This window comes from Procambarus clarkii, chromosome 31 (assembly GCF_040958095.1).
Source record: "Procambarus clarkii isolate CNS0578487 chromosome 31, FALCON_Pclarkii_2.0, whole genome shotgun sequence".
NCBI lineage: Eukaryota > Metazoa > Arthropoda > Malacostraca > Decapoda > Cambaridae > Procambarus > Procambarus clarkii.
In genome coordinates this window covers 29,456,704-29,477,928 of record NC_091180.1, presented here as the reverse complement: position 1 = coordinate 29,477,928, position 21,225 = coordinate 29,456,704, and the positions used below count along the sequence as shown (strand labels likewise).

General features: G+C 40.8%; 1 protein-coding gene across 3 annotated transcripts in view; it reads left to right on the top strand.

Annotated features, from left to right (window-relative positions):
• The window catches only part of LOC123758776 (E3 ubiquitin-protein ligase TRIM37), a 53,809-nt gene that overhangs the window by 23,278 nt on the left and 9,306 nt on the right, over positions 1–21,225 (top strand). The window contains exons 9-15 of one of the 3 annotated variants that reach the window (XM_045743456.2): positions 3,738–3,852; positions 6,766–7,011; positions 9,283–9,557; positions 11,384–11,508; positions 13,319–13,546; positions 16,263–16,366; positions 18,094–18,342. In XM_045743456.2, coding sequence (XP_045599412.1) covers positions 3,738–3,852; positions 6,766–7,011; positions 9,283–9,557; positions 11,384–11,508; positions 13,319–13,546; positions 16,263–16,366; positions 18,094–18,342 — 1,342 coding nt within the window. Of the gene's footprint in view, positions 1–3,737; positions 3,853–6,765; positions 7,012–9,282; positions 9,558–11,383; positions 11,509–13,318; positions 13,547–16,262; positions 16,367–18,093; positions 18,393–21,225 lie in introns of all 3 variants that reach the window. The other 2 variants (XM_045743455.2, XM_069334660.1) reach the window with 2 other exon arrangements.

Here is a 21,225-nt window from a genome sequence, read left to right as displayed (position 1 = left end):
CCATTCCCTGTTCAAAGGTAAAACCAAAAAGTACCTAATTTCATCCTCAGTTTCCTACCTTGTGCTTCAAACTCACTGTATTTTGTACTGCCCACTTCTCCAATATTAATACTTAAGATATGTATCCTTACCAGTGTAATCACCTCTGTCAACTTACATTGTAGTTATTTGTTGATAAAAAACCTTGCTACAATGCAGCCTTTCATCTTACCTGATATATTAGATTAAGGACTTGCCCGAAACGCTATGCGTGTTAGTGGCTTTGCATGAATGTAAAAATATCAATCTTATGTAATCTCATGAACCCATTGTACCTTATTGTGAACAAATTATTATTATTACTATTATTATTATTATTATTATCATTATGATTATTAGGCAAAACAAAACAGATTACTGCATGGTTAAATCGAGACACAACCTCAAAAATGCCAAAAGACCTTCCCCAAACAATGAAAGCAAACCACCAAAATTTTGTGAAACTAGACAAGTGCTAGTTTGCCCCCCCCCCCCCTCCCCCTCCCGTGTTTGGTGGGGAGGAGGGAGGCAGACTCGGTCTGCCAGCCTGCCCCACTCTTAGCTCTTTTCTGGTGGTGCCTGGTAACTGTCGTGTCACTCTGGCCCCAGTCTCCTGTTTTTTGTTTTTGTTTTTAATGCTTTGCCTTTAGGAGTAAATAGGTACCTGGGAGTTAGTCAGCTGTCACGGGCTGCTTCCTGGGGGTGGAGGCTTGGTCGAGGACCGGGCCGCGGGGACACTAAAAAAAAAAGCCCCGAAATCATCTCAAGATAACCTCAAGAAGGGCTGTTTAATACATGGTTATGGTGTGTGAGTCAAGAGTTTAGTGTACTTGGACCTGCATGAGCAGTCTTCCCTGTGCACTTAAGTACTGTGCTACCCTTTCACAGTCAGTGTTGTCTTCCCTGGGGTGTTTGGGACACAATACCTTTAAGGGGCCTCCTCCCTTGGGGTGGTCTTCACCCTTAATTATTAAGGAAAGTGGTGGTCTGTGACTGACTGTCTTCCCTTGGGTTTGGAGTGTTTTTGGCTAGTGGGGGACATGGGAGTTTGAGTGACCAGTTATTCAATTAACACATAGGCATACCGACATTCTCCCTAGTTGCTCGTTCTCCGCGGTTTGGTCTTGGGCTGTTTGTGCTTTATTTTGCTTTTCATTATCATTTTGCCCTTTGTGTGCTTGTGGGTTCTTATTTTTGCGTTATTAGGCTTGCCTTGGGTATGTTTGGTTGAACCCACCTTCTTGGACCCCCTTTTGGCCTTTCTGTTGGCTTCAGGTAGCCAGGATTGCCAGTTACATTTAAGGGTTACTGGCGTAGCATTCCCAGTGCCTGGGCTTCCTGCAGGGCTTATTCACTCTGCAGGCCCTGGAAAACTCCTACGGGTTCAGTTGTGCTTTGGTACTTCTTCTGACCCTGCTCTCGCCTTGTGCGAATTTATGGGTTGTTCATCACCTGTGCCACCTGGCAATGATCATACGTTCTTCTTCTGCCATACTGCCTGTTAGGTCGGTGACACCTTCGTCCCCGAGTCATGTGGGACTTGTTCCCCCATGTGCTCTGTCTTGCCCGTTCCTCTGTTGACATTCAGAGCTTTCAGGCTGTGACTGCTCTGCAGTTGCTGTTTTTTTGTTTTGCAGCGGTCTGGGTTGTGTGCCTAGTTGGGTGGGTCTGCCCAACTGCAATTTGACCATGGTTCTGTCTGCACCTCCTTTTCCTTCCCCAGTGGACAGGTTTCACCTGTTTCTTCCTCACCCTGCTTCCAGCTCCAAGACGTTTGAGAGTTTCAGAATCGGGGCAGGGTTTAGCTCGGGTTGCAGTTTTGGTGAATCCAGGGTTTGTCATTTTCGATACGGGTGTGGAGGAAGTCGAGCTTCTCGATCCCGCTAAAGCTTCTAGGTCTTCCCAGCAGATTCTGTCCTTTGAAGCTTTTCCCTTGGGCTCTGCTTTTCCTTCCCGGGCAGTAGGCATGGTTGAAGGCTCAACCCCGGGGCTCTTTTCTGTGGTTCCTGGGGCTTTGGGGGAGTCGGATTGGGGTTCTCGGGCCCTTTTATCCTTTGTGGGCCTTCATGCCTTCTCTAAAGGGTTTTTTGTTGCAGGGTGTGGGGGGTTCTCTCCTCCTTACTTCTGTGTGTTTGTGTTGGTTGTGACTTCCCCCTAGGTCCATTACCATTGGGTTCTTTGGACACGTCCTTCCTGAGGTTTACTTCCTCCCGGGTTTCCTGGAGGAGGCTCAGGAGGCCCTTGGTGCACACCTGCACAATCTAGTTTCCATTTCGGTTATGGATCCAGCCTTCTTTGAGATCAGTTCTTCCTTGCCTTTTTGGGTGTGTTCAAGGTTTCGGGGTCGTCCTGACTGGAGGACTGTCCTTTGTTTTCCTTGAGGCTTGGTGTGGGTTTTGCTGTTCCGCATGCTTAATTGGCGGTAGTGTTTGGTATTCCTGTTTAGGGGGTTTATTTGAATCCCTCCTTGCGTTCCTTTCTCTCCTGCCCTCCTTATGATGTGGGTCTTGTGAAGCAGCTTGTCCCAGTTTCTCCTGTTGGCTGCTTTGGTTGCAAATGACCTTCGTTCCCATGGGCACTTGCATTCTATAGAGCGGTTCTTTTGTTTCCTACAACTTCCTTCGATTTGGCTCTCAGAGGATGTTGGGATACTGGGTACAGTTCCTCCTGCGGGGGTTGTGGTGTGCCACATAACAGCCCCCTCACAGTTCCGCTGTGCAGTGGCTGTTCTACTAAAGTAGAACAGGAAGTGGCTTTATGCCGCTACCTGTTATGCGTCAGTGGACTCATTGTGGGTTGATCTGGTTTCCCAGGTTCCCTATCAGCATTTTTTCTCATGCTGTCCCACAATGTCATTAAGTCTAGCTAGCCTTGTGCCCGTGATGTCCAGAAGTTTGTCACTCTGCCGGCTGTGTTTGAATGTATGTCTTGGGCTAATATTTGGGCACCGGGGTTTTGGTAGTCATACAGGTTCTTGGCGGCCAGGTATCTTGTGGCCATTCTGGGTCCTTGTGGGTCCTGTGTGACCTTAGGTCATGTGTTGCTGTTGACTGTGTTCATCTTCGATTTGTTATGTGCAGGGCTGCCTCCTCCCTGGTATGTGCCCTTTTTTTGTTCTCTGTGGGTTCAACTGTAGGGAAGTTGATGGGGCTACCCCTAGAAAACCACCATTGAATGTAATGAAATGCCAATCTCTGGGTGAGCCCCGGATGCTGCCTGACTCCCTCCTTTTCCCAGGGTGCCAGTGTGTTTCATCATCAAAGAACTAACGGTGGGCCGCTGACCTGGTCCACCTCCCTTCTTTCCCCAAACAAAGGGGAGGAATTGGGGCAAACTAGTGCGCATTAGTTTCACAAAATTTGGAGGGTTTTATTATTAGGGAAAGTTCTTTTGACATTTTCGAGGTTGCAGCCTAATTCTAACCATGCAGTAGTCTGTTTGGTTTTGCCTAACTTTCCTCCCTGGTGTTGACAATTATGATTAACTTTAAATGTAAAGTGTTTATAGGCCATCGCTCCCTGCACTTCTCTGAGAGGGCCAGATTCTGGCTTGTTGTCCTCGGTAGGCCAATAGAACTTTGACTGAACACACCAAGTTGTATGGCACTGAATCAGTGTGCAAGTTTCAGGGAGCCTCCGGGGCTCACATAGTTGACTTTTCATTCAATTCTGTTTTTTTTCAATTCTACTATAATGCTGAAATGTGTTCTCTTGAGTCAGGTTTCAGGTGAGGCCTCCCACGTTCTTCCAGAAGTGTCGTGATCAGTTGTGGTATATTCATCAGCTGCAAACACTTCAGGCTCAGTATATTCAACAGATAAATAATCTTAAGGAGGTATGATTTTAATGGCTTGTAATGCATGTATATATATACACATCTGAACAAATCTATGTAGGTAGTGATGAGGACAGGTTGACTGGTTTAGTGATTATCAGGGAGAAGTTAATAAACAACTACAAAAAAATAAAGGTCAGCAAGTTCCCCAGGACCAGACAAAGTATTTTCCAGGTTACTTAAAGAATATAAAGACGAGTTTAGTAAGCCCTTGGAAGATTGTGAATGAAGTGCCAATTTTTAAGAAAAAAAGATAGATCACTTGTGTTGCACTATTGACCAATTGGATAAATGTCTGTTGTAGGATAATTGCTTGAATTGTCATTGCAAAAATTTTTAATTTGCATCTCAAAAAACAATAATAAAGCATTCACAATATGGTTTTTACTAAGGGCCACTTATGTTTAACAGATTTACTTTTAATAGTTTCCTGTATACTGTATATTTCAAGCCATTAACAGTAAAAAGAATTGCAACTTTTTATACCTTGACTTCAGCAAAGCCTTTGATAGTGTGCCTCACAGAACACTGATTAGAAAGTTAAAGGTGCATGATATTGGTGGTTATCATAAGTTGGAGTAGGGCTTGCTTATTTCAGAAGAAACGGTGGATTAGAAAAAAAAATGTCGAAGTGAAAACCATTTCTCTGTCCAGGGACGTCTGCTGTTTATCATATATACTGTATGAGCAATTTAGTCACAGGATTGAACAGCAAAAATGTTGAACATTTTCCTGATGATACAAAAATAGAAAGGAAAGTAAATTAAAAAACTAAAAAATCATAAATGAAATATTGGTCGATGCCAGTTAATGCTAAAAATTGTTTGGTTCATAGCCAGTGTAAAATTAATAGTTGCCAGATATCAAGTGGACACTGTTAAAATTGCAAAACCTGAATGCAAAAAGATCTTAATCCAAAAAATAATTAAATATACTGTATGTACAGAATATGGCAAAAAGGGTACACAGTACTATACTGGGATTTATTTCCATAAGTGTTAACACTTTCCAGAAAGATATTTAATGTTATTCTTAAGCTGTATATTGCTCTTGTTGGGCCCATTTAGATTATGCAGCTCAGTTTTGATCTCAGTACTATTGAATATACTGGTACATAATTTCATGTTAACAGGTACAGTACAGAGAAGGATCTCAAATTTAATCCTAGGAATTAGAAACCTTCATTTTGAAGAAAGATTATGGAAGCCCAATTTACAGTCTACAAGACAAAGAGTCAGGGGTGACTTGATTGAAGTATACAAATGTATGGAAGGGAATATTAATATGTTAAATATATAAACCCAAAATAATGGATACAAATTGGATAGTTTAGGTTCAGAAAAGATCTGGGTCAATATTTGTTTGAGAATAAGGTTGTTTAAGGAACAAATTGCCTGGTAACATAAATGACATGGGATCAATGGATTGTTTCAAGCAAGTGTCAGGCATATGTACTGTATTATATGTGCATATGAGCTTGGGTATAAATAAGAGCTGCCTCATACAATCCAATAGACCTTTTGTAGATTTTTTTCTTCCTAATATTTTCACCAGGTGTTTTGATGACCTGTGCTCCATGGTGATAAGGAACTTTTCATGTGGTGTTGACACACACATGGCTGGGGAAGGGAGGTGGGGAAAATAAAGTTCAGTCTAGCCCCAAACAGACAACTTTTCATGACACTAAAGAACAAAATTACAAACTTTACTCCCCTCTAAGAAATAACGGGAAACTCCAATGAATAGCAGTTATTTGTCTGCTAGTGACCAGTTAGCTAACTACTTACTGCTTCAATTAACATTAAATGGCACCACCACCACCACAGCAAGATCAGTTACCAGCTACATTTGTAGGTCTTCCTGTGTTCTCCTCAGCTCTGCCAAAGGCAATTGAGTTAAGCACACTGGTAGTTCCTCAAGACTGTGCATTATCTAAGTTTTGTAATGCTCACTTCGCAATATGTTGCTACTCATTTATGTGCTTCTCTGTGGGGACATTTACTTTAGCTTTGACAAGTCTCCTTGTCTTTCTTTTGGGCTTTTGCTTCTGATAGGATTTCTGTAGTGAGTTGGCTCTGAGGAGTAGCCGGGGAGGCCTTGCTAAAAAATAAGATGTCGAGTTCATGAAACTGTGCTTTTCTGAGTGGCCCCTTAGACATGCTCTTTTTCTGCCTTTGAACTTGCCATGCATGTCTGGGTGACTTTGAATTTTTAAGTGAAAGCAGCTGCAGCTGGGGCATCTGACCTTGTGGTGGTGCTGCCATTTATTAGTGATCAGAGTAGTAAGTAATTAGCAAACTGGCAGTTTGCAGATAAAAAAAATAGCATCCGTGTTTCTAGTTAGTATTTCTTGGAAGGAGGGGTATTACAAATTTTATTTTAGTCTTTGACATCATCATTATGAGTGGTCTTTATGATGGGGGAAGGAACTTTACCTTACCTCTCTCTCCTTCACAGGTAAGCGCTGATATTATTTTATTATAAGTTCCTTCCCTGGAAACACAAACCGAAACTGTCTCTATTTTTCGCTTGTTACAACTTGTAATAAAGTTGTTACATCTTGGCTTAACGTGTTTATGACGTATTGGAACGTTGTTACAACTTGCTATATTGGTTGTTATAACTGGTTAGGTGGTGTTAAAACTTGTTCGAATGTTGTACCAACGACGTAGTTTTGGTGTGTGTTTAGCGGGTTATGACTTTTGGGCATAGGTTAACGAGAGCTTGAGCGGAATGTTACGTGTGGATCCGTGCCATGGCTCGAGAAGTGACACAAAGTTCAATCAGAAAGAAGTGCTTCATAAGCCCAACACTCTGTTTTTTGTAGTTTAATAAGATAATTTACATGAATATTATAATTTTAATTGATCATCATAGAAATTATAACTAGATGCCATTATCTCTTTCAAATAGAGAATTGCAATTGAGCTTTCGCGGAATTCAGTAACAAGCAACAAGAATGTGAACAGTTCTACTGGATTTTCACGTGTAGAAAGACCTCAGTCGGCCTCTCCCAAACCGAATCCTATAAGTTCACATCCGCACCATCCACATCCTCTCCCACAAACCAAACCACAAAGAAATCACCATGTCAACAAAAGTGTTGACCCAGTGGAGTTAGAAGCAGAGAGACAGTCTACAAGTTCTTCTGATACTGAGGTAAGTCTTTGACTGCCGGGGTTAATCGGTAATGTATGATATACTGTATTCCAAATTATGCTCCTATAAAATTTGAGGCTTTCTGTAGAGGCTGAATGGTGGCTCCCTGTTGCTACCTGCACTAAGATAGCTCCAAACTTATAAGTTACATCACCCCTTGCCAGGAATTAAAAGCCTAAAAACCTGAGATGCAGAGAGCAGGGAATTTATAATAACCTTCACTGAAGAATCAACCCCCCCAGAAAGTAAGTGAAGCAAACAGAGAACTGCATGGTTCACAGAAAGTAAACAATGCAGCAAATATCCACTATAATAAGGTCACCCGCCCCCTAGTAATGGCTAACCACCAAAGCTGCTGGCTTCCCCTGTCAACAGCCCTCAGTCCTTTGTCTGATGTAAGACTTCTGATTGCTCCATGAGTTGCCACCTCATTGGGTCCTGGAATTTTCTAGATATGTAATTACCTAAGTAGCCAAGAGATGAGACCTATACTCATGGTGTCCTGTCTTTCCAGCATACTTTGCCATATAATGCTTTGAAACTACTGTACTGACTGTTTGGCCTCCATCACCACCTCACTTGACTTGTTGCAACCATCTACCACTCTGTTTGCAAAAGAAAACTTTCTAACATTTTTTTCAACACCTTTATTTCCTTAGCTTCAATCTATGACCTCTTGTTCTTGAGGTCAACAGTTTCAGAAATTCCACTTTGTCAATTTAGAGGATTCCTGTTATTATTTTGTAAGTGGTGATTATTCACCTCTTTCTTTTATCTTCTAGCTTTGGCATATATAATGTCTAATCTTTCTTCATCACTTCATAACTTGTTTTTCAATTCCAGAAGCCATTTTGTAGCACACTTTTGCACCTTTTCCAGTTTATTGATGTGCTTCTTGAGATATGGGCACCATACAACTGCTGTATATTCCAATTTTAGTCTCACAAATGTCATGAACAATTTCTTTAATATTTCACCATCCATGTAATTATTAAGCATTCTGAAGCTGGAAAGCGATGCATATGCTCCTTGCACAATATCCTTTGTGTGTTTTCATTACACCATTTGTCTGGGTGAACCTGTTTTTGCAAGAGTCTGGTAGTTTCTCTCGTGAGATAATCATGGATGCATACATAGTACAGTGGAACCTTGGTACTCGAACTTAACTGGTTCCTGAAGGCGGTTAGTTTCAAAAAGTTCGAGTACTGAACAATTTTCTTCCATAAGGAATAATGTAAATTGGATTAATCTGTCCCAGACCACAAAAATAAATATATTAATGCAATAATTAAATTTAAATAAATGCTAACACAATATGCACTTTACCTGTACTTTAGAGAGTTCATAGGCATATGTGAAAGGTGGTGAGGCAGAGGAAGAGAGATGTTATTCTTTGGTAGGGGAGTCCACTACCATTATAACTTCTCATAGTGGTTCTTCTAGGGTTCTTTCTCTTCTGTCTTTTTTTGTTTCCCTCATTAGACTTGCTGAATGTTTTTATTACAAGAACCTTGTCCAAGGATGATTGCTTTTGCCTGTGCTTTAAAATGTTTCTAAAGCGAGACTTAGTATTGTAATTTAACAGGTTTATACCACAATTTGTCACAGTTTTTTCAGGATATTTTTTCAAGAAAACTTTACACTTCCTCCCATTTTGCACACATTTCTTTTATTAGAGAAATAGAAAAAAAAACTTTTTTCATCTATGTCGTGGTTCTAACTGATCTTCTTTTTGCTTGGTTTTTATCACTTTCTTAGGTAACATGTGACTTATTTGCACTAAGAATATAAAAAATACCCAAAAAAAAAGTGTAGCGAGTTGTGCTTTGAACGCAGCTATAGAGTTCTTTTACTCCCTAGGCTTATCCTGGGGTCAGACATAACCTGTGATTACTTGATCTGGAAGGTTGTTGCTTGTAGTGGCCCACAGGCTCACATATCCATTATAACCCTGTTGGTCTGGCACTTGTAGGAACTTGTCAAATTGTTTCCTAAATACCTCCACTCTTGTTCGGGGTAAAATTTCTCATGTTAGGAGGTTATTGAATATGTCCGTAGACCTCTGATGTTCATACAGTGTTCTCTGAGTGTACATATGGCATCTTTGCTTTTCACTGCATCTATTGACTTTTCTACTTATGGTTTGATCCATATATTATCATATGAAATATACATGAAAACATGTATTTTAATTTGAAAATGGTCATATATAAGAAAGTTCTTAGATGTTGTATAATGTATTAATATTTTTGGTCTTGGGTTTGTGTACAGGATTTAAGTGAAGGCGAGCTAAATGAGCAAGAAGAAGGGCCAGATCACAGTGTTGCTACAGCTGAATATGCCAGTAATGATGAAAATGATGTTGATGATGAAACAATGAGCGGAGACAATGACGTGGAGCACTCTGCTGCCTCATCACTTTTAGCAAGCCTCCATGAGGCTACTGCAATGCATGAGGGACCAATACTAAATCATAGTCGGTCACACAGTTCCAGTTTCCTCTCAGATCTTGACTCTCTGACAGAGCAGTTAGGTGCAGTAGGAAGGTATGCATTCTTTGTATTAATAATGTCCTATACTGTACAATAGTGCATTATTGCATTATGGATTAAATTCGTAAATGAAGGTACCACTGTATTGCACCCTCCAGCCAGTTAAACCTAAATCATATATATATATGATTTGTGCCCTCCAGGCAGTTCATATATACAGAATCATATATACAGTGGTACCTTCGTTTACGAATTTAATCTGTTCCCAGAGACAGTTCGTAAACTGAAAATTTGTAAACCAAAATAAATTTTCCCATAAGAAATAATGTAAATTGAAGTAATCCGGTCCACACCCCCAAAAATATTAACTTCAAAATACATTTTATACATACTACTACTTATATTTTGTACTACAGTATATACAAGTATATCTTGTACTTTTGTTGGCATATGAAAGATGGTGAGGAGGGGAAAGAGGAGGAGAGGTGTTAGTATTTGGAAGAGGAGTCCCTTCCATTATAACATCAGGCACTTAAGACATTTCTGGGGTACTCTCTCTCCTATGTTTTGCAGGCATACCACTATGACCTGGTTGTGACTCGCTGCTTGCTTGGAAGGAACTAAGAATGTCTAAAAACACTTGTTTTTCCCTTACGTTTTAACAATTGTCTGTAGTGAGATATCACATTGTTATTAAAAAGGTTAATGCAATGGCCTGCTACAGCTTTATCTGGGTGAGTTTTTCAGCAAAACTTTGCAGTTCTTCCCATACTGCACACATTTTCTTAATGAGGAAGGGACATCCTCCATTGCCTCTACTCACAACTATTTTCTTAGGTTGAACTTTACCACTGACTTTCTTGGGACCCATGGCATGATATATAATAATTACCTTTATGTTTAGAAACCAAAAAAGCACAAAAACAATTAAGTTCTTCTCAAAGAATTCAAGTGTGACCATCACTAGGCAGGAGACACTGGTAAACTGAAGCATGCCTCACCTGTGCCACCAAGAACCACGCGCTCAGTCAACCCATACATGTATCAACAAACTCGACAAGCGAGGCAAAGTTCATATACCGACTCAAGTTTTATGAAGAAATTGAGCTTGTAAACTGAAAAATTTGTAAAGAGGGGCGTTCCACTGTGTATGATTTGCGCCCTCCAAGGGTTAATGCTAGCCTTGGTATGTACAAATTAGATTTGCATCTAAGTTCCAGTATAGCACATTAGTACACATTAAGATAAGTACCCCTGTAAGGGATCTTTAATTTGTGTTTTGTTTACCTTTGTGTAGCATCCAAATACCTGTTTTCTGTGGAACAATTGTTGGTACCTTTAGGATAAAAATTCTTACCTCTTGTTGATATTCTTTATATTTCATACAAAATTTTGCTAAAAATGAGAATATAGGTTTAGTTTTTCAATAACTCCCTATCTTTAATATTTGTTCTATCCCTTCTTTCTTTCTAAGAGATGGTTTCATCGTCAATTTGTGTGGTAGTGAGGTGACCTGTCTCCCTTGGGAGGGGTTGCCACCTACATGGCAGGTGATCCCCATGGCCTCCTTCCCTCTCTCATATTCTATTTTACTCTGAGGATGCCCTGAACTGAAGGCCGAAAAAATGCATTCAACAATCTCTTATTTTTCAATGTGGTTATTCCGCATACAGTACTTCGATCAGTGTTTTTGTGATCGTTGTTGCATACATATATACATATAGAGTATTTTTCAAAATCTGCAGTTCATATATCTATGCTGAATTCTAAATATAAAGACCTACAAGAAAGAGGAGCTCCATAAAAAAACCTAGGTATCAATGATAGATAATATATGTGAATAATGTTCATCTATACTGTACTGACTTTTTATTTTTCAGCATTCAACCAGACCTAAGCTCTCCCCAGGGTGATGAAATGATGCTGCTGCACTTACTAGAGATGCAGGGACGAGGCGGCCCAGATCATCGAAGACCTTGGAGCAAACCCGGCTTAGGAGGCATAAGTTAGTAATATTCTTTAATGTTATTAGTTTACTTTTGCTGTACTCTGTCATTGAGAGTTCTTTCCTGTGCATGGCATAGAAAAGTATGTTAAAATAAACCTTTATAGAGCATCTGCACACCTCATTGAGTATAGGAAGATCTTAACCCTTTGCATGTGTCTATCACCAAAGGTATCATTCTGCCTGTGCAAAAAAAAAAAATACATAATAAATATATATATATATATACAGTGGTACCTCGCATAACGATCGCCCCAAAAGACGAACATTTTGGGTAACGAACAGCCCGATCGGCGTGAAATCGTCCCGTATGACGAACGCTGGTTTGAGTAACGTCGCGCCTAGCAGCACACTGTTGGTGGGAGCAATCACTGGGGCTCCTGGCAATAAGATTCGTACTGTATCTATGATTGGTTGGCTGGATGAGACGATTTCACACTTTGATGGGTTTAGGGTGAGGCCTAACTCCTCTTCCTTAGATTTCACTAGATGTAGATCTCCTAGCAGGGATTCCTGTGTCACTGCCAGGGTGCCATCGTCCAGGAACCAGATGTTGAATTCGCTAGACAACCTGCTTGTGACCTCTTTAGCTGTCATGCAGAAAAGGAAAGGGGCAAGTGGGTCTCGCTGCTGGACACCTTCTGTGGAAACAACTTCATGTTCCCCAAACAGCACTGTCGATTTCCTACTGTACCCTGCCGAGACGAAGGGGAGTAGACAAGGAAAGCTTGTTCGAACTGCTTCCAGTACCACATCCCTTTTTACCTGGTTGAAGGCATTTTTAAAATCTAGTTTAATTAATGCCTTATTTTCTGGGAGGTGCTTAATATAGGCTTGTGCTGCATGAGCTGATGCTTCACAGCCATGGGGGACACCAAAACCCAATTCATGGGGATGGAGCATCATTGAAGCTTTTATGCTAATTTTTTTTGACAGCTGCCCTAGCAACAAGGGGCTGAAGTGTGTTACCCACGGCAATGGGTTCGACTCCACCATCCTTCTTCTTAAGGGCACAAAGGGATGCTCCGAAGAAGGGTTTAAAATAAATAAATAAATATATATATATATATATACAGTATATATACAAAATATGTATGTGTGTAGGTTGTATATCCAAATTAACAGTAACTTTTCAACATCCTCAAAGGTTTGTGTTCTTAGCTTTGTTAGTGCTGTTACACTTTTTACCACATTGGCACTCATAATTTCATTTTTCTTAGCAATTAAGATGCTTATCGTCGACATAGATTTGTTGTAATGTTTAGCCAGAGCAACCACGCTCACACCGTCTTCCTGTATACAAATGATCTCTTGTTGTTCCTCTATCATCCTCATAACTATTTTGTTAGGTTGAACTTTACCACTGACTTTCTTGGGACCCATGGTGTGTTATATAATTAGAACTTTTCTATTCAGAAAAAAAAAAAAACAATTAAATTCTTTACATACGTAATTCAAGCGCAGTCGTCACTAGGTGGGATACACTAGTAAACTGAGCATGCCTCGTCTTGTGCCTAGAAAACTCATGGGGCTGACCCTTACAAGTAGCAACAAGTGAATCACACTCCAGAGTAAATGTCATACACCAGGTCAGATTTTACAATGAAATTGTCATCATACACTAAAAGATTTGTACTCTTGGGGGGCATTCATAGACCAAGTTCCACTGTATATACCACTGTGTAAATAAAAATGTGATGCACTTGACTATGCAAGATAAAATAAGCACGAGGTGAAAAAGGTAGAGCAACAGTAGAGACAAGACTGAATTAATGCTCTGAATAATACTAATTACCTTTAATGTTTGCAGGTTCAAGACACAAGTCAAACCGTATGGTTCGTAAGCCACTCCTGCCTATTGCTTCAAGTGTCCTAGACACCCTGCAGTTGGATATGGCAACACTGCTGCAGTCCAACCTTACCACACACAATGGCATAACATCACTTCAGGCGCACACTGGCATACCGGACCACGATCGTCCTCTCGTCCATTTGCAACATCCACATTCTTTAAATAATTCCAGTCCGTCTCTGAAGAGTGAGCTCATATTTTGATTGTGAATTTATTTTAATATAATTACATGGTGTATTTTTTTGTGTAATTATGATCTTAATATGAAGCATTGCACTGTACTCACCTAGTTATGCTTGCAGGAGGTTGAACTTTGGCTCTTTTGGTCCCTCCTCTCAACTGTTAATCAACTGGTAATTACCTAAGTGTAGTTACAGGACGAGAGCTACGCTCGTGGTGTCCCGTCTTCCGAGCACTCTTTATCATATAACGCTTTGAAATTACTGACGGTTTTGGCCTCCACCACATTTTCACCTAATTTGTTCCAACCGTCTACCACTCTGTTTACAAAAGTGAATTTTCTTATATTCCTCCGGCAGCTTTGTTTCGTTAGTTTAATTCTATGACCTCTTATTCTTGAAGTTCTAGGTCTCAGGAATTCTTCCCTATCAATTTTATCGATTCCTGTTATTATTTTGTACGTACTGTAGTGATTATATCGCCTCTTTTTCTTCTATCTTCTAGTTTTTGCATGTTTAATGCCTCTAACCTCTCCTCGTAGTTCTTGTCCTTCAGTTCTGGGAGCCACTTAGTAGCATGTCATTGCACCTTTTCCAGTTTGTTGATGTGCTTCTTAAAATATGGGTACCATACAACTGCTGCATATTCCAGCTTTGGTCTAACAAAAGTTGTGAATATTTTCTTTAGTATTTCTCCATCCATGTATTTAAAAGCAATTCTGAAGTTAGAAAGTGTAGCATAGGCTCCTCGCACAATGTTCTTAATGTGGTCTTCAGGTGACAGTTTCCTATCTAGAACCACCCCAAGATCTCGTCCCCTGAGTTCGGTGGAATGCTGAGCTCGGGTACACATTCTCTCAGAAGAACCCATGGTGAAACTCCATCTGGACCAACTGCTTTGTTCTTACTTAGCTCCTTCAGCATTCTTTCCACTTCGTCTCTAGACACGTCTATGTGCTCTATGTTGTTCTCTGGAATTCTTATTGTGTCTGGTTCCCTGAAGATTTCATTTTGTACAAACACATTTTGGAACTTTTTGTTTAATGTTTCAAACATTTCATTTTCATTTTCCGTGAATCTATTTCCCATTTTCAACCTCGGAATATTATCCTTTACCTGCAATTTGTTGTTTATGAATTTATAAATTTTTTGTGCCTTTATCATATATTTCACAAAACCTGACATACATCTCATTTACTTCCTTGCCTAGCAACAAGTCTGTCCAATTATACTCACTAAAAAAATTCTAAGGTCACCATAATGTCCTCTCCTAAAGTCAGGCTTTTCAACTGCTTCAACATCCTTATTTTCTTCCAGATTATAATGCATTGCATACTTTATTCCCAAAAAGACATGGTCACTTTTATAATTTTATATAATATAATATTTGATATAATAAAGATATTTGATATAAAATAATAATTAATTTATAATTTATTATTTGGTGTACAGGCTCCTGAGCTTACTATGTTGACCAGACAACACACTAGAAGGTGAAGGGACGATGATGATTCGGTCTGTCCTGGACCATTCTCAGGTAGATCATTCTCCCAATCAACTTGAGAATGATCCAGGACGGACCGAAACGTCGTCGTCCCTTCACCTTCTAGTGTGTGGTCTGGTCAACATACTTTAGCCACGTTATTGTGACTCATCGCCTGGTCTCTATCATATCTACATTTGAAACTGTGTATGGAGTCTACCTCCACCACATCACTTCCTAATGCATTTCATTTGTTAACTACTCTGACATTGAAAAAGTTCTTTCTAACATCCCTAACATCCATTTGAGTACTAAATTTTCACCTGTGTCCCCTTATTTGTGTACTACCAATGCTAAATAGTTTATCTACCCTGTCAATTCCTGATAATTTTATAGGTAGTGATCATGTCTCTTCTGTGTCATGGGGTTTAATTCCAGTAATCTTTCATCTTAGCTCATACCCCTCAGCTCAGGGACTAGCCTGGTTGCATACCTCTGAACTTTTTCTAACTTTGTTTTGTTTGACTAGATGGGGGACGCCACGCTGGAGCTGCATACTCCAGTATTGGTCTGACATACGAGATATACAAGGTTCTGAATGATTCTTTATACAAATTTCTGAAGTCAGTTCTTATGTTTGTTAAACGTTAATTGAAAGTTTCCTCGCCTAACCTTACCAAGTAAGCCAGATGACTCAAACAGAAAACGGGACAGTACATCACTTTCGTGAGCTGATTTAATTTCAAATTACGTCCATTTTTGGCCATAGAGCACATATGAGCAAAAAGCGATGTTATTTTTAAGAGGACAGGTTGAGTTATTTGAGCTCATTACTTCCTTCTTTCAGCTTTTATCTATTATTTGCTCCTATTATTCTTATATAATTCTGTATTATGTACAGTAATTACATGTAGATTAATTTAGCCTTGTTCACCATTGCCTGATCTTGATTCAGTTGGCAGCAGCCTACCCAATCCTGAGTGTTTGCTTCCCTCCTCCTCTGCTTCATATTTCATTTCAGATGTTCCCACCTTTATTATTATTCATATCTCTAAGTTTCTCCAAATAGCATATTTTTCAGCAATAAAAATTATATATAATATGTAGTATGCACTTTTTAATTCCTCTTACAGCTATACACGAGCTTTCTGTGTCATCTCCTGTTTTCTTAGTATCATCTTACCACTTATTCCCTAGTTTATGTTGTCATAAATTACTCAAATCATTGATTCTTTTTCAGGTGGGTACAGGCCTCCATTGGCCCCACGTCCTTCCCTATACACACAACATTTATCAGAAGAAGCTAAGAAGGAAGCCCAGTCTACAACTAGTGTTGCAGATAAGGTATCATTTGTAATTTATGTAATGTACTTCGCTCTTAATACATATTAACACTTTATTGTTGAAATATTTTTGTCAACTGAAGTGATCCTGTTCTCATTTTTTCCCATTAAGGTTACTTAATTTAAATATTTTTCATGCCCTAAAATGAGTTTTTTTATTTTAAAATTTCTTACTATGGCAACACCGCCGATGATTTCCTTGGCTTACACTCTGGCCATTTCTGATCAGACTCTGGCAACACCAGGTATCCAACAATATTCTACTGTACTCTCATTGCCCCCCCCCCCTGAGGCATGGAGCATATAGGGATCAAAGATTACCCACACTAAGGTAAACTGGCCAAAATGCAATGAATGAATGCCATAATACAAACTCCAAGTAATATTTTGGAAGGTACCAGACTACCAAAACAAAACTGTAACTATTGAAAAAGCAATTAGAAAGACACCCCATTTGCCACTTGGTACCTCTTGTTGAACCTTGGATTGTTTCTTGTCTCCATGTTTTTATATGGCAAAAAATTCCTCTTGCTTCTGTGCATCTCTTGGCAGTGTATTCCATCATATTTTCTGGCTTTCTAGTAAGCCAGAAAGGCAGTTTCTACTAATATCCCACTCCTTATTCCAAAAAATTTTTTAATCCTCTGTAATCTCCCTTACAGTGTTAGTTTCTTGCATGTTTTTGTTGTCTTCAGTTATGACTTTATGGCCAATAGCTCTCAGAGGTTACTTGTATTGAATCTGTCAAGTCTGTTTCACTGTGTGTAACTAAGGTTTAATTATACTGGTTCATCACTTCCTCTCTCTTCTTTGTTGGTTCTTCACATTATTGCATTAACATATTTGATGTGTACTGTGTATTAATTTTGCTCTTCAAGCATCTTTTGTTTTGAGGCTTTCCTCATCCTCCATTAACCACACTCTTTGTGGTTACTGTCACTCATATCCTGTTATGTCAATAATTTTGCTATGTCATTTGCTAAAAAGTATTTCCCCTTTAACCACTTTATTGTGCATAGTGCCTTAAGACCCTCAATGTGTGGTGCACAGTGCCTTAACCACTGTGCTGCGCCAACCCAGAAAACTCGGTCGGTGGGAAACTGCGCCAACCCAGAAAACCCCTTTTGAATATTTCGTACCCATTCAAAATGCGTGCGCATTAAGTTATGTACAAAATGGACTCTTGGAACCTCCAGTGAGAGGCAGCCATCTTGGAAAAAATTCCCAGAATGTCCTAGGGCTGCTGGCTGTGTTAGTACTGAGTGAGCAACCATGGGTGGCGCACGCACCTCTGGCTCCCAAACACCTGTCTGATGCAGTGTTGAAAGATCGCTCTCTGTTGGTGAAATTCAGACGTTATTGTTTGAGGAACATAAGGGTCATGATATTTATGAAGCTAGGGGCAATAAGGCCCTAACACAAGAGTCGGATGCAAGTGATACAGCACTGATGAGGACAATGCAGTGAGCGTATCCAGTAGTAGCTGAGTGCCACCCATGCTCACCCATGCCATCTCCAATTTTTATGGATGTTACATAGATGAATCATTTTCTGGATTCAGTGATGATGCATCTGATACAAGTAGCATAGCATCTGATACAAGTAGCATCCACATCTACATCTTTTACAACCAATAGTGTACTACCAATCATTATTTATTTTATATATATGACTAATAATATTGTCGTTTATGTATGGTGTACTGTATTGTAGGAGTGTTTATTTCAGGATTTAAGCGAGTCATCAATGTGCGACCTCTCCTTGGATCCTGTGTCACTTTCTGACATGACCTTAGAAGAAGGACCTTTGTCTGGGGCTGAAGAACCTGAATCTCTAGGAGCGTCTGCTACAGCAACAAGTGGAACATCATGTGCAGCTGGTGGAACATTATCTGGAGGAGGGCACGCTGCCGGGGAAGGGGAGAGTGGCATCAACAGCGACAACACCAGCGGATATGTCAGCGACGGCGGAACAGAGGTACCTTGCATCCCCGCCCTCAACACTGCAAGGCTCATCGCACGCATGAAGTAAGATCACCACCACCTCAAAGCCATCAACAGAACACTGCTAGTATTCCAGTCAACTTACATGATTTTTAGGAAAGAAAAGTTGGTTTAGATATCTACAATTTAAAGAGAGCGCAAGAACATATATACAGTGGAATTTGAGTATGCAGTGGTTGTAAAAGCCCTTGCTTCTCTAATGCCACTTTTTTATACACTTTCTTCAGAAAAAATAAATAATGCCCTGTTAGTATGAATTGTTGGATATGGGCACTCCAGATAATTTATTTATTTTAAAATTTCCAAATTTAAAATTAACATATTAAACTTCCAAAATAAAATATGCAATGTAATTGTGCACAATTGTGTATATATGATGAATTTTTACCAAATTGACATGCAAGACCACTAAGGCCAAGGCAATGGGGAGATACACTATGATTATCTAGTAATGTGTTAAGGAATAAGTCAGGACACACACAGCTAGTCTTAGGTAGACAGGACAACCAAGAAAAAAAGCTTCACTCTATGTACTATTATTGTACTCTTTACTAAATGTTCTCTTACACAATTTTTTATATTAGTCTTCCCTAACAGTACCATCATAATTGATTCATGCACTCTACCATCAATCTCATCTTGCTTGCAGTGTTGTCAGGTTTCACTCACGTTGTACTATATTGTCTGACTTTCCTGGACCTCCATTACAGTCTGCAGTAAAGCCTGTATTTCACATGCAGTATAATGTATATACAATACTGCATACAGTATTTTAATATATTACTGTACTATATGTCCATATATTATATATTTTTAATTTTTATTTTACTTTATTTCTCCTAAAATGTGCTTGTTTCTGTGGGGGAGCCCTGTCGGCTCCTTGACGCTATCTTACTGATCAAGTACCATACTACTTGAGTGTCATCAGTTGCAGAGTTCTTTGTATGCCTACCAGGGACCATGAGCCAGAACCTGGCCCTCTCAGAGAGGTGCAGGGAGCAATGGTCAATGAACACTTTACATTTAAAGTATGTCATCTTGCCAGTGACCAGGGAGGCACCCAGAAAGGTAAGTAAATAAAAAGAGACTACTGCCTGGTTGAAAATTGTCACTTACATCCTCAAAAGTGCAAAAGAACTCCTCCCTAAGAAAACAAACAAGCAAAACTTCATCCAACTATCCTTTCCCCGCTTGTTAGCACCACCCCCTTCCCTGCGGGGGAAGAGAGAGCTGGCCCAGATGAGCCGGTCGCCCATCGGCCAGTTCTTTGACTGGTGATGTGCCAAGTGGTCGCTGTCGCTCTGGCTTTCTCATTTTCTTTGGTGTTTTCACCCATGCGGCGGGGTTATAAACAGATGTGTGCGTGTTGCCAAGAGTTTTCCAATACTGGAGCTGCATGCGCCTAGGGCCACCTTCCCAAGGTGCTCCTTAAGTACTGCCCTTGTGTGGTTAGGGTTATCTTCCTTGGGGCTTTTGGGAATCATTCCCCATTAGAGGACTTCCTCGCTGGTGGTTGTCTTCGCCCTTGGAGTGCATCAGGGTCTTTGGGCTTTCCCTCTTGCCCTGGATGGGGGAATGTTTGTTGGCTGGTAGGGCACACTGCGGCTGGCACAGCCTGATTTTCAGCTATCGCACGGTGGGTCGATGTTTCTCTCCAACTGCGTATTTGCTGTTGTGGGGTTTCAGGGGGGGGGGGGGTTTAGTGTGCTTTCATGTTTTAGGCATTTTTTTATTTTGCCTTTTTTGGCAGAGGAATTCTGCTTTTCACCTAATTAGGCAACCCCACCTAGGGTGTGGTAGTAGCCTTCCTCTGTTTCCCCCAAGACTACTGCGGCCCACTTGCAGTCAAGTTGCCTGCACTGACAGGGTTTACCAGTTTAGCTGGCCCCAGTGTCTGTGCTTCCTGTTGGGTTCATTCATCCTACAGACCCTGGGAAAACCCCATGGGCTCAGTCGTACTATGGACACTTCTTCCGAGCCCAGTTGGGGGTCGGGTTCTTGGAGGTTCACTTTAGCCCTTTCGCAGGTTGCCTTGTTGAAGGGTGACGGAGGGGAAGGTTGGCTCTTTTTGCCCACACCTGGTCCAAGAGTCCGTGGGCTTTTGGGTTGTTTCTTGCAGCCTTCAGTGGCATTTAGCTTGTGCCTGAAAGCCTCTAAGGCAGAATCCAGACTGGAGAAGCAACAATATCATGTACGGCTGGCATTGGAATGGTCAAAGACAGGAGTCTAAAGGAGAGAGACCTGTACCGTTCTTGACTCCCCCCCCCCCCCTCTCAGGAGGAGGGAAGCGAGGCGAGGGGTTTTGCGTGGAATGAACCTGTGTAAGGGGAACCTGGGGAAGTCGTGCCAAAACAGTGTTGGTACCTACATCCCAAATAAGGATGTAGCCAATGCTAATGTGCTGTAGCAATTCGTTTGTAGGCAACTTGTGTACCGGTCAGGGTGTTGTAGGTGGCAAAGCAGCATCCTCACTGCGATCCATTAAAACATACCTCTAAGCCTGGAGGTTTCATCACGCCCCCCGATGGTGACGACCCTCCAATGAGTCTTGATGCGGCAACAGCATCAAGAGTGGGCAGGCCTCTTCCCCATTCATCCATCGGGTCATCTCGGAGTGTGTTCACTTGGGCGTGGTCGAATCGATCTTCTCTCCTGTGGGTTTCCCATCTGTTTCCAGTTCCAAGACAGGACTGTGTGGATCAAGTACATTCTGGACTTGTCTCGTCTGAACTGGTTGAGTTCTTTCCCATCATTTCACATGTCAAGGTTGTCCCAGTTCCGGCTCGTTCTTGATCCGGCCGCTTCGATGATTTTCCGTGACCTTTATGGCATGTCCTGGCACGTCCCTCTTCATCCG